This window comes from Microtus oregoni, unplaced genomic scaffold (assembly GCF_018167655.1).
Source record: "Microtus oregoni isolate MIOR12 unplaced genomic scaffold, Mior012 000054F_ref0000373, whole genome shotgun sequence".
In the NCBI taxonomy this organism is placed as follows: Eukaryota; Metazoa; Chordata; class Mammalia; order Rodentia; family Cricetidae; genus Microtus; species Microtus oregoni.
In genome coordinates this window covers 1,873,818-1,887,064 of record NW_024543830.1, presented here as the reverse complement: position 1 = coordinate 1,887,064, position 13,247 = coordinate 1,873,818, and the positions used below count along the sequence as shown (strand labels likewise).

Here is a 13,247-nt window from a genome sequence, read left to right as displayed (position 1 = left end):
TGTGTCTCTCTCTTGACAGCAATAGAACAATAACCAGGACACTCTTGGTTCATAATGAACACTCGATTAACTTGTCTATCAAGACATACTTTATGTTGATACTCAACTGTGCTGGGAATTAAAGGTTCAATTCAAAACAACTCCTGAGTATTCCTCCCTTAGGACCCCCACCTCAGGAGGTTTCACTTTTCTGTAAGAAATCTGTCCAAGCAAAGCAGAATGACGGGTTGATGATGAGGTTGGTTCAGGCAGCTGGGACAGTAAGGGTCTCTCGGGGGAGGAGCTGCTGCAGAGGAAGTGCTGGGTGACAGAGGCGAAGGGGAGTCAGAGCTGCGCTGGAGTGGGTTGTTCAAGGGAAACGTTTAAAGACTTTATAGGGAAAGAAGGCATGATGCATGAGATTGTTAGTTTCATGGGAAAAACCATGTGTTAGGTGATACAGCACAGCATAGACCGAGGACCATACAAAACAGAACATAGCCCTGGGGAGATGCTTGGAGGGTAAGGTGTTTGCTGGTGTGTGAGGACCCGTGTTCTAATCTCCAGAACCCATGGGAAAACTGGAGGGGTGGGGGGGCTGGCCTGCCTGTGAGCCCAGCACGTGGGAAATGGAGATGGAATCCCTGGAATGAGCTGGTTTGTCATCCTCACTGCAAGAGCAAGCTCCAGCTCCAGCTAGAGATCCTGTCTCCATATATAGGGTGAAGAGTGAACAGGGAAGAGACCCAGGGTCAGTCTGGGCATTATATGTATGTACACACACATGTGCTTAAACACACACACATATACACAACACACTCATGTGCTTGAACATGCACACTACACACATATATATACACACACACACCACACATATGCTTGATATGCACACATACACACACCACATGTATACACGTGCCCAAAAACATTGACATATCTCAGGTTCCCTGTGGCAATCCTTAGGTTTCGATGGCCGTAAAGGGAGAGATGTTCAACATCTCGGGCATCATGTTGGGATCACTGGCACAGACTAGTCACTACAACGTCCTGGGGTCTACTTCAGACTTTCTGCGTGCAAGGGTGGCAGTGGCTGAGGACTCGGCGCCCTCCTCCACGACAGTGCTCTGAGGACAGGCTCAGCATTTTATTTCTTGGTGCTTTAAGAGCTCATTTAGAAACAGCACAGTGACAACAAACAACAGTCGTGAGATGCTGCTCAGTAGATCTCACTAGTCTCAGTGTGGCCTTGGAGAGTGGGGGCCAAGCGAGCAGAGTGAGGCCAGGCTCCTCAGGGAGGGCTCAGAACATAGAGGAGGGGCTTTGGGGCGAGCCTTCAGATCCAGATGTCAGAACTGCAGTCACCCCCTGGGTACCGAAGCTCATGAGCCAGTGCTGGACCAAGGGGCTCCTTCCCGAAGTCCACCAGAAAGTTGGGGTTCAACTTGAGCCCTCCATTTCCAGTGTCTACATCAATTTGCAGCATCACGGAGCCTTCCCTGGAAGAGGAGGAAAGGGTGAGAGGTGATATGTGACCAGCACCCCCACCCCAAGATTTGGTGAGGATAAATGGGTTCCTGGGATGGGCAGGGCCCACATGGGCCCTCTGTCTGGTAGGGCACAGGTGGAGTTCCTGAGTTGTCTTCAGAGCCCACACGATCGTTCTGGAGGCCTGGTGGAGAGGTGATCCTGGACACTGCTGCTCACCTGATGAGGTCGGGGTAAAACTGCTTGTCCCAGGCGCTGTACAGCGACGAGGTGACGTAAAGACGCTTCCCATCCAAGCTGAGCTGGATCATCTGAGGGCCTCCAGGAATGCGTTTTCCCTTGGGGAAACAAGAGGTCAGGCTCCAAGTGACACACAGATTGACTAAGGGGTTGGCATACCGCCTGGGTCCCAAGAGCATCGCCCCAGATTCTCCTTGAGCATGGGTCTGAGGGGCCAGTGAGGCCAGGGCGATGTTCTCACCTTGACCACTAGGGGCTCCGGCTGACACTTTAACTCTTGGTCCTCCAGCACCTCCACAGGGCCTCCTTTAACAATGCTGCCCCCAAGGAAGATCTGGGTTCAGGGGTGCAGAGGACAAAGGGGGACAACAGTGAGAGATACAGTGATGATTAATGTCCATTATCAACCTCACTGGGTGTGGGAATCATCGAGGACACACGCGCCCTGGAGTGTCTGTCTGTGGGGCATTTCAGAGAGTTTTAATCAGGAGGAAAGACGCACCCTGAGCAGCAGGGGGTCGGATTCCAGAGCAAATGGAAAGGGAAAGACAAGCTGAGTCCCAGCATCCAACTCTCTGCCTCCTGTGACCGCACAGGTAATGTGACCAGCTGCCTCCCGCTTTGCCGCCACACCTTCTGACTACGATGGACTCTGTCCCTTCTCAAAGTCTGAGCTGGGATAAACGTTTCCTCCTTTGTGTCTGTGGGGTATTTCATCACAGAAGGGTAACTCATACAGGTGTGGACATTACAGAAGAGCTGTTCTCCTTGATTAGAATCGTGTGTGTGTTAGCGTGTGTGTGTGTGTGTGTGTGTGTGTGTGTGTGTGTGTATGCGCACGCGCGCGCGTGTGATAGCATCTCACCATGGAACTCTGGCTGGCCTGAAACTCACTATGTAGACCAGGCTGGCCTCGAACTCACATCCACTTCCCTCTGTCTCAAAGGTGTGCTCCTCCACACCCGGCTAGCATCCCTTTAACTTTCAGACTCATTCCCTGTGCTCAGCCAGGACTCCACAGTCTTGAGCCTGTACCTTGGCTCACATTTTTGCTTTTCCTGCTCCTCCCTTACCACCCCGGAGCTTCCCCTCCTCTCCACCTTGCCCAGACTCCTCCACCAGTGCCCCTACCTGCCCAGCAAGGCGGGGCTTCTGTGGGTTAGAGATGTCGTACTGTCGAATGTCCCCGTGTAGCCAGTTGCTGAAGTAGAGGAAGCGGTCATCCAGGGACAACAGGATGTCGGTGATCAAACCTAAGGCGTGGGTTGAGAGCTTTAAGGAGTCTCCCCAGGCCAGGACCCCACCTGCTGACCCCACCCTCTCCCGGAACTCACCTGGCATTTCGGGCAGCAGCCAGCCCTTCACTTTCTTGGAGGGCACCTGGATCACCTTCTCCACGGACCAGGTGCCTCCCTACATTGGGGAAGGGAAGCAGGAAGTGGGCTGAGAACTGGGGACAGGGAGAGAGCACACACTGGGCCTTGTGGCTAGGGTCTCCTTCCCTGCAAGCCGCTAAGGCAAGGAGCATGACTGCTTCACCATGGCCCCGCCATTGCTCTTCAGAGTGGCTCACAGAGATGCTTACTATGTACATTTTTTTGTTCTGCTTTTTGAGACAGTTCCATGTTCACGCTGGCCTCAACTGTTCCCCCGACCTCCACTTTCCAAGTGCTGGGGTCACGTGTGTGCCACAGGACCACCTTAGGCTTTGAATGAATGTATCCATATGGCCACCTGTGCTTCAAGCGTCCCTACCAAAAGTCATGATGAGATGTAATTACTATTGTGAGGAATTAAGAGGTGGGACCTTGACTGGGTTTTTGAGACAATGGTCTCACTGTGTAGAAGAGGCTGGCCTTGAACCTGCAGTCTTCCTGCCACCACATCCCAAGTGCTGGAGCTACAGGTGTGAGCCATTCTGACTGGCTAGGTGGGACCTTTTAGTATTGTTTGTTTTATACGTATGAGTGTTTTGCCTACACGTATGTCTGTGTACCACACGTGTTCATGGTGCCTTCGGAGGCCAGAAAGGAATTCATGTCCCCTGAAACTGGAGTTACAGGTAGTTGTGAACCACCACGTGGATGCTGGGAATTTAACCCAGGTCTTCTGGAAGAATGGCGAATGCTCTAGACTGTCGAGCCGTCTCTTTGGCCCCTGTTTATTTCATGAGACGGCGTTTCACTATGTGGCCTTGACTGTCCTGGAACTTGCTACGTAGACTAGGCTGGCTGCCGCTTCAGAGATCTGTCTGCCTCTGCCTCCCAAGTGCTTTAGATAACGGCCTGTGCCACCACCTGGGGACAAGTGGGACCTTGAAGTGATTAAGTCAGAGCTCTCACCTATGAGAGTATTATGGTTATCTTGAAAATGAGTTCATTTATAAAGCCCGTTTGTCTATTGCACAGGGCTCTCTCATTCCCTGCCACAAGGAAACCTTTCCCAGAAGCCACCCCTCAACCCTGGAAGGCATAACTGCAGTCTTATGGGCTATCTGTTCCTTATCACTGTCCTGCCTGGGATCTCAGTTGCTGTTATAGCAACAGAAAACAGACTTAGACAAGGTGGAGATTAGTCTGGCCCAGAGAGAAGCAAGGCCAGCCACCCACCAGCGTTTCTTCCTGGGAAGCCTTAGGCTGGTGGGAACAACAAGTGTGGATGCTGAAGCCTGGGAGGAGGTCCTGAGGAGACTCTTGTGTGTGTGTGTGTGTGTGTGTGTGTGTGTGTGTGTGGTGGGGTGTTGTCTGGGAGGAGGTCCTGAGGAGACTCTTGAGTGTGGGGGGGTTGTCTGGGAGGAGGTCCTGAGGAGACTCTTGTGTGTGTGTGGGGGGGGGGTTTCTGGGAGGAGGTCCTGAGGAGACTCTTGTGTGTGTGTGTGGGGGGGTTGTCTGGGAGGAGGTCCTGAGGAGACTCTTGTGTGTGGGGGGGGGGTTTGTCTGGGAGGAGGTCCTGAGGAGACTCTTGAGTGTGGGGGGGTTGTCTGGGAGGAGGTCCTGAGGAGACTCTTGTGTGTGTGGGGGGGGGGGGGTTGTCTGGGAGGAGGTCCTGAGGAGACTCTTGAGTGTGGGGGGGTTGTCTGGGAGGAGGTCCTGAGGAGACTCTTGTGTGTGTGTGGGGGGGGGTTGTCTGGGAGGAGGTCCTGAGGAGACTCTTGTGTGTGTGTGGGGGGGGGGTTGTCGGGGAGGAGGTCCTGAGGAGACTCTTGTGTGTGTGTGTGGGGGGGGGGTTTGTCTGGGAGGAGGTCCTGAGGAGACTCTTGTGTGTGGGGGGGGGTTGTCTGGGAGGAGGTCCTGAGGAGACTCTTGTGTGTGGGGGGGGGGGTCTGGGAGGAGGTCCTGAGGAGACTCTTGTGGGAGGCGCAGAGTCTCAGTCTTACCTCATTCTTGTAGAAGCGCTGGATGTTGGAGCTGAGGGTGCAACCTACAAAGCCCTGGGCGGCATCTGGGTCATGCAGGAAACGGACCTCCAAGGGAATGAGCCCATCCTTCATTTTTAGGGTCTGGATAACCTCACGACGCTGCCAGTCCCACACATATAAGTGGCTCCCATACAACCCTGAGATGGGAGGGGACAGGGACCAGAGGCTGGGCTCAGTCAGGTTGCAAGGGCACAGGCAGAGGCAGGGCACTGACTAGGATGAGAGCTGGAAATGGGCACCGACGACGCTTGAGCCAGGTGGGCACTCCGCACCTGGCATGACTTAGCCTGTTAGGAGTTGGTCCTGGTGCAGGTTAGAGACCTGAAATCTGGTGGGGGGTGGATGAGCCAATGCTCCTTGCCAGACGAAAGGTTATTCTCACCAGCCTCCACATGAGCAGGGTTGAAGCCATCTTTGAAGACGTTGGGAGCTGCCCACTCAGAGCTGATCATAACGTTGTGTCGTGGTTGGTACCAGAAGTCATAACCCATAGGAGCAGCCCCTCCAGGCTTCTCCCACGTGCCTTTCACCTCGAAGGTCTGCCCGTCAAGCAGCATAAAACTCCCTGAGCAGGGAAGAAAGGGAGAAAAGGGGCTTAGGTAGAGGCGGTGAGCCGTTGCTGTCTTTCCCACCCAGCTGGTCAGATCCTTGAGTTCAGATGCCCGCATGTCTGTTTCAGAGATGGCTGGTGTGATGTAGGGCCCCTTACTCTGTGCTCTCCCTCTTAGCAACGTTTCCTTCACTTAGAACTCTGGAGAAATGTCCTCCCACTGAACAGAGAGCTCTGGGACTTGGCCCCTTAAGCATCATTTGCTCAGGCTGCCACAGCTCCCCTGGTATTCTCCCCACAGAATTCTTCCTTGTGCAGGTAAGAACCCCAGGCAGCCACAGGTGGAGCTCCAGTCACGGAAGCCAGCTGTCCTTCGTGGGCTCAATACTTTTTCTCCCTCCCTTCCTCCTCTCCTATTCTCTCTTCTTTCTTTTGTGACATGGGGTTTCTCTGTGGAGCCATGGTTGTCCTAGAACTCACTCTGTAGACCAGGCTGACCTCAAACTCACAGAGATCCTCCTGCCTCTGCATTCCAAGTGCTGGGTTCAAAGGTGTACATCACTGTGTTCAGAAAAATGTTTCTAAAAGTTCACACACACACACTCATCAATCAAGGACTGTGAAGTTTGCTCATGAATTCACAAAGGCAGACATTACATGATAGACTTGCTAGGTTTGTGTGTGGGTTCATATCTTCATGGCTGACTCCTGACTATGCCTTCTAGCAAACTTGGCAGTCACAGCTCATCTTGTGTGAATGTCTGTGTGTTGTGAGTGTAAGTGTGTGCATGTGTGATTGTACTGGGGTTTGAACCTGAGACCTCAATGGTAGGCAAGTGCTGTATCACGGGGTGTGTCTCCAGCTTCTTATTTGTATTTTGAGACAAGGTCTTGCTAAGATTCCCAGGCAGACCTTGAACTTGTGATCTTTCTGCCACAGCCTAAAGTACCTGGAATTACCTCCTGCACCAGCAGACCCAGCTGAGCCTCGTCCCTGTAGGAATAGTCGAGACAACTGAAGTCACTTGCTGATGTTTCAGACACTGGGTGGGACTCAGCCAGCCAGTTCTCCCTGGCCCCTCACTTCATAGCTCCCCGGGCTTTGGACCTGCTCCTACACAGCCCAATGTTTCCCATGCCTCTTATCTGCTGAGTTTTTGCCAAGTCCACAGTGCCAGCAGGTACCTTTAGCATTACCCTGGGGATCCCCCAAGGTGCTGATCATCACCTCTCCGCTGGCCAGGCAGTGGCTGGTGTGCAGATTGCCCACGTTGCACTTGGAGTGGATTTCACTGGGTTCAATGACCTGGAGAAGGTGAGGAGTGGGGTCTGACTTTACATAGCCAGGAGTCTCCACCCCCTCCTCCCATTCTCCCTGCTTTGTCTGTGGACCCTGTCTTCTTTTCCTCTCCCTGAGGGAGGGATTCAATCTGGTAACTCAGAGAGCAGCAACAGAAAGGCAGGGAAGCCATCACTAAATCTTCAGTCAGAGCATCAACCTTCCCCATCTCTCTCTTTTTTTTTTCCAAAGATTTATTTATTATGTATACAATATCCTGTCTGCATGTATGCCTACAGGCCAGAAGAGGGCACCAGACCTCATTACAGATGGTTGTGAGCCACCATGTGGTTGCTGGGAATTGAACTCGGGACCTCTGGAAGAGCAGCCAGTGCTCTTAACCTCTGAGCTATCTCTCCAGTCCCCCCCCCCCCCCATCTCTCTTGAAGGCACTCCCAGCACCTGGGGTCCCTCCCATGCCAGGGCTGCCTCTGCATCCTCAGCTGCCAGCTGTGAACATCTGGTGCAGAGGGTGTGTCCAATGTAGTGTTGAGAGGAAGGCCTGGAATTCCTGCCTGAGGAAGCCATAATCTCCTAGCTGGGTGGGGGAAGACGAGTCTCTCCTCCCCCTCAAGAAGAAGCCTCGTCTTCTGACACCCAGACCACACTGCTGGACGGTGCCTGCCCAGCAGGCTCAGGTAACTTCTGAGGTCTCCCCTTTCTGCTGCTGAGCCAGACCCTGTATAAGAGCTGGAGGCAGCTGGTCCAGAGACTGTTGGGCCAGCAGGTGCAAGGGTCTCCAGCCACAAGCACGGAGGACTTGCCTTGTGCAACTTAGGGGCGCGAGGGTCAGAGCCCACATCCACCACGTAGACGCGGGAGGAGATGAGACTGGGTAGCATGAGCTTGGTGCGCGCCTTGGTGCTGTCCCCAAAGCAGCTACTGCAAGTGTTCCATCCTGAGTGGTGCAGCTCATCCTTCAGGTAGGGCATGGGCAGCCTGTGGATGACCTGGGTGCAGAGGGGAAGGAAGTGCTGCTTACCCAGGCCAGGCCTCTCTAGATTCCCTTTTGGCTTGGAGCCCAGCACAGGCTGGGTTCCAGCTCAGCACCCTGGGCAGTGAAGAGCTTCCAATGCCATTCATTCCAAGGGGGACAAAGAAGGGTGGAGTTAGGGAACCAGAGCTGTGCTGGGAGTCTTAAGGGAGCCAGTGACCATACCTCACCTCACCTGACTATAATGGGGAGACTTTGGGTCGACATCCACAGTGGCCAAATAATCTGGAGCCTCAATGCCTGTGTTTCGGTAAATACAGGGCACATAGATAATCTCCTCCCGGGGTCCTGGGGAGTAGAGAGTGTGTTATGGTAATGAGCTGGGCAGAGGCAGCCCAGGTGAGCTAGAGGGCTAAGGCTAGACCTGAAGTCCTCAACTCTACCATGGGGTTGGCAGAGGATGCTGGCTCGCAGATGTACAGTTACCTTTCATGGCCTCTCCAGGGGTAGGGTAGCCTGGGCCACACTTTCTGCATTTTGTGGCTGTGGAAACAATGGGAGTGTGTTAGCTGGAGCCGCTCTGGAGCGTGCAGTCTCCCTCTCTCCAGCTGTGACGCACACCTGGCAGAGGAGGGCAGACTCACTGTAGCCTGGATCCATTCTCCAGCCTCATCTCGTTGGCCTTTCCATTCCCACCCCCAGCTCTGATGGGTGTGAAGCTGTGGTGGGAGAGTGAAATCACATGACTGGAACAGACACTCCGGCTGGGATGGCAAGCTTTGGACAGAAGCTGTGTTCCTAAGAATTATGACACGGACTTCTATTCCGTCTCAGCCCACCTGGCTGGTCATAGGAACGTGGACAAATTATCTAACTCAGTTTCAACTTCATCTGTGAAAAGCAGGTAATGAGATGCACAGTTGGCTGGGCATTGTGACCACATCTATAGGGGCAAAAGCAGGAGGGACAGGAGTTCAAGACTAGCCTTGATATGCAGCTGAAAACTGACTGGGGAGGCAGAGGCAGGCAGATGTCTTTGAGTTCAAGGCCAGCCTGGTCGACCTAGTTTTCGGACAGCCAGGGATACACAGAGAGACCCTTTCTCAAAACAACACACAAGAAAAACTGATTTAGGGCAGCTCTAGAAGAAATGGCTCAACGGTTAAGTCCCCACCAGGCCACTCACAGCCCCTGGAAGTTCAGCTCAGGGAGGCCAGAAGCCTCTACACTGTGGGCGACTTTACACAACAGCAGCCCACAACAGAGAACCAGCTGTGTGTCCTTGGGCACTGGCCTAGCCACCACAGCTGGAGGGAGAGGCCCTCCTGACCCTCCAGTCACTACATTCAGGATTCCAAGCTGAGAGCCTGGGCCAGACCTTGGAGGACTGGAACAGGGAAGGGGCTGATGCAGATGTAAAGAAATCCTGGCATGGAGTTCACAAGAACTGGGCTCTCCCTCCTGCCCTGACCCAGGGCCTCAAGCAGAGGCAGGCAAGGGACTGGAGAGATGGCTTAGCGGTTAAGGCAATGGCTGCTCCTAGAGAACCCAGATTTGAGTCCAGCACCCACGTGGTGCCTAAGAACTGTAACTGCAGCTCCAGGGCTTCTGCACCCTCTCTGGCCTCCTCGGGCATATGGCATACATGTGTGTACATCGATGCCAGCCACACATCCAGACACACAAAATCAACACTAAGAAAACAGAAAGCAGTCAAGTCCAGAGCAAAGCCTGCTGCCGCCTGGGAGCCCCACGTCTGGAGAGCACAGGAGGTAGGGAGGCAGCAACAGCACCATAGAATCCAGAAACCGGGCATCATCTGGAAATTCTTGCCATGTAGCTCAGGTTGGCCTCCAACTCACCAAGATCCTTCTGCCTCAGCCTCCTGAGTACTGGGATATGGGCATGAGCTACCACTCATGTTTGGGGCAGGTGAAGAGAACCAATAAAAAGCATATTTGAAGCCCAGCACTCCTGAGGCAGAGGCAGAAAGATTTCTCTGAGTTCAAGGTCAGCCTGATCTACACTCAAAACCCACAACACAAACAAAACCCCAACAAAACAACAACAACAATAATAGGGGAGCTCGTTTGGGGACTGGACAGGTGGCTCAGGGGTTAAGAGCATTTGCTGTTCTTGCAGAGGACCAGGATATGGTTCTTAGCACCCACAGGTCACTCACAACTCTCTGCCACCTGGCCTCCACGGGCACGAGACACGCCTGTGCTGTCCATATATACACATAGGCAAACACTCATAAAATAACACCTTTAAAAGAGGAAAGACATGGAGGAGAGTTGCCCTGCTATCCCAGGATTTGGCTCCAGGCTGCTAGGTTGTCTTTCTTTGTAGGGATCCTCCAGTCCTAAGCATCTCCAGCAAGGTCTCTGGCATTCTGAGTTTGGGGAACTCAGGGAAGTTTTCTCTGCCATTAGGAAGGGCCAGCTGCAGGGGACCTCAAAGTTCCCTCCCAAACCCAAGCCTCAGCCTGACTGCAGGAGCTCACAGGCTAAAGGATGAGAGCTGTGGGACTTGGGAGGGGCTGAAGCAGGTCCTCAGTGGGCTCGTGTGGCCACCCTGACCTCCCCACGCACTGGTGAAATGGAGCAGCTTGGGAGATCTGGGCTGGGAGGCTGTTCTGTGCCTCCCCAGCAAGACACAGACACAGTGTCTGTTTACTAGGGTGACAGATATTGTCACGGAAATGTTGGGGCTCTTCCCAAGAATCCCCACTCCCAGTGGAGTTTCTCAGAAAGACGCTCCCGTGCCCCTATCCCTTACTCTCTACCCCTGCTCCTGTCCACTGCCTCTGTCTCCTGCCCCTGCCACCTACCCCTACCCCTGTCTGCTGCCCCTGCCCCCCACCCCCGTCTCTGCAGAGGCTGGGCAGGACTCCCAGACGACCACTTCTGCAGTTCCTCCCTGCTCTTTCCTCAGAACTTGAACTGGACTGAGAAGCATGAATGCCTGAGTTTGAGCTGCGTATGCGCGTGCCTGCAGGGTAGAGATGAGAGTCCAGTTCTTTCTTCACTGCCCTCTCCAGTTTTGAGTCATTTCCTGGAGGAAGAAGGACCCTCTAATCTTGGGATGAACTATCCACAGTTTTGAGAAGACCCTTTTCTTACCCATGCTGTTGGCTGACACTCTGGTCCTGCAGGAATTGCCAGGGATGGGCAGAGCTTGCCAGAGACCAGTGCTGGTGTTGGAGGCGGACTGCACAGGGAAGGGGCAAAGGGAGGGAATTTATGCAACCAATTGGGGGAGAGGTGGGGCAAGGGGAGGGACCTGGCTGCCATCCAGAGTAAACTACACAGGGCTGCTGGCCAGGATGCTATCAAGTTACCTGGCCGTTCAAGTTACAGTGTGTATATGGTGTATGAGTGTTGAGTATGTCTCTGTGTATGTGTGTGTGTACACTTAAATACATCCGTGCCTTTAGTGGGTACCTATGTATGCATTAAGTTTGTGTGCCTATGTAACATTCTCCTGTGGGTGAATGCATGTACCTTTATGTTGGTGTCTGCGTGGGTGTGAGTTGGTATGTGCCTATCTCTGGATGTGTACATGTTTGTGTGTGTCCATGTGAACAGATACCATGTGAGGGATGTGTTTATATGTCTGCAATCACATGTTCCCGTGCTTTCAAATGCCCATCTATGTGTTTGGCCCTGTTCATGGACATTTTGAGGTACCCAGGGCTGTGGACCTGTTTCTTCCTACTTCTATATCCAAGGTCAGCTTTCTCTTAAGATTTTCCTCTTTGTCCAGACGTCCATGCTCCAAAAGGCACATTCTTGCTCACCCAGACCCCTCGCCCATGTCTTTCCACAGCAGCTGCCCCACAGAGCCCAGGTGGGAGGGAGAGCATAGCTTTCACTTTTCCCAGAACTGCTCCTGAGCCTTGAGCTTAGCAGTGGGAGAAAGCCCAGTGGCTGTTATAACCACCAATTACCCTCGTAACCTCAGGAGGTGAAAGTGGACTTCCTCCCACCAGTCTGAGGATGGGTTCTCTGGGGGCTGGGTGCAGGGTCAGAAAGAGGTCACCAGATGCTGCTGTCCCCAACTGGCCTGTGACAGAAAACACTCGGGGGCACTGCCTGCCATGGGGTGGGTGGGTCCTCTAGCTTGAAGTGTAAGCATCTGCTCAGGTAGTTAAGCCTGCAGCTGTGACATGCAAGGGACAGGCACCCACCACTGCTTGCTGAGAAACTCTTAATGGCTCCTCAAATCAGCCTTGAGGCCCGACCCTGTTACCCCTTCTGGGACTGCCCTCCTTCCTGGAAAGCTGGTGTCTGAAGGACTACAGCAGAGAGGTCCAAGTGGTCTCCACCATGGAACCAGGGGCTCAGTCTCTCTCTCCTCAACATGAGCTCAGCGAAACCCCTGTCCACACACTTCAGGGAATCTGGTATCTGCAGAGGCCACTTTCATCTTAGAGGAAAGCTGTGGGTGAGGTGACATTTGGACTCGAGGTCACCAGCAGAGATAGCTGTAGGGACAGTTAGAAGGGAAGACAGCCTCTGTGGGGAGGGCCAGAGGGGAGGTGATGGAGGCCTTGTAAGCCATCTTTCACTTCTGAAGGAAGAAGCTAAAGCCCAACTGAAAGGCCTGAGAGGAATTTCTCTGGACTAATTCACCTTCTATAGGTATGGGATAGAAATCCATGGCATGGAAGGAAAGCGGCAGAGGAAGGAAGCAGGTTGGGTGGGGCAAATAGGCTGGGCGCACCAGTGCGCTGCCATCTGCCCTTCGAGCTGAGGAGCTGTTTTGGGAGAAGCTGTCCCAGTCCAGTCGAGGGAAAGGCAGTCAAGGGAGAGAAGCCAACTGCTAACAGAACTATCCCGGGGCCTTGGGCTTCCTCTTGCAGGGCCTACTAATTTTGTTTCTCAGGAACTGAAAAGCTCCCTCCCCTGTCTGGTTGCCCTTCAGTAACCAGAACCAGACTGATTGAGTCTTCACAGCGAATGGTGGGTGGCTAGGGGGTGCCCAAAGCTGATCTGTATGCGGCCACCACGCCAGTGCCCCGTCCCACAGTATTGTGCGCGGAACGCCAGGGGATGGGCCAGCATTTGTGTCTGTCGATTCAAACCCAGGCCGAGGCAGCTTTGGAGGACGCAGAGGGTGTGCTTTGGCCCTGGGTTGGGAGAACAGGAAGTGGAGGCCCTGACTTGGGGGCACTCTGCGGGAGGTCAGGCTGCTCTTGGTGCACCCCTTCCCACCCATCTTCAGCCAGATTCTTTGGGCCCATTAAACAGGTTTCGAGACCTCTGATGGGAAATGTTGAAAAACAAAACCAAGTTAA

The 13,247-nt window shown here is 53.6% G+C and overlaps 1 protein-coding gene across 1 annotated transcript; it reads right to left on the bottom strand.

Moving 5' to 3' along the window:
* Positions 1-1,110: 1,110 nt before the first annotated feature.
* Positions 1,111-11,149, bottom strand: LOC121437949 (methanethiol oxidase-like). The gene is made up of 12 exons (XM_041638097.1): positions 11,071-11,149; positions 8,432-8,488; positions 8,181-8,293; positions 7,776-7,961; positions 6,858-6,978; positions 5,505-5,687; positions 5,081-5,259; positions 3,039-3,117; positions 2,836-2,957; positions 1,946-2,038; positions 1,684-1,802; positions 1,111-1,475 (listed from the first exon to the last, which is right to left on the bottom strand). The coding sequence occupies exons 1-12, from the start codon at positions 11,072-11,074 to the stop codon at positions 1,313-1,315; spliced, it is 1,419 nt and encodes a 472-aa protein (XP_041494031.1). The 5' UTR covers positions 11,075-11,149; the 3' UTR covers positions 1,111-1,312.
* Positions 11,150-13,247: the final 2,098 nt, after the last annotated feature.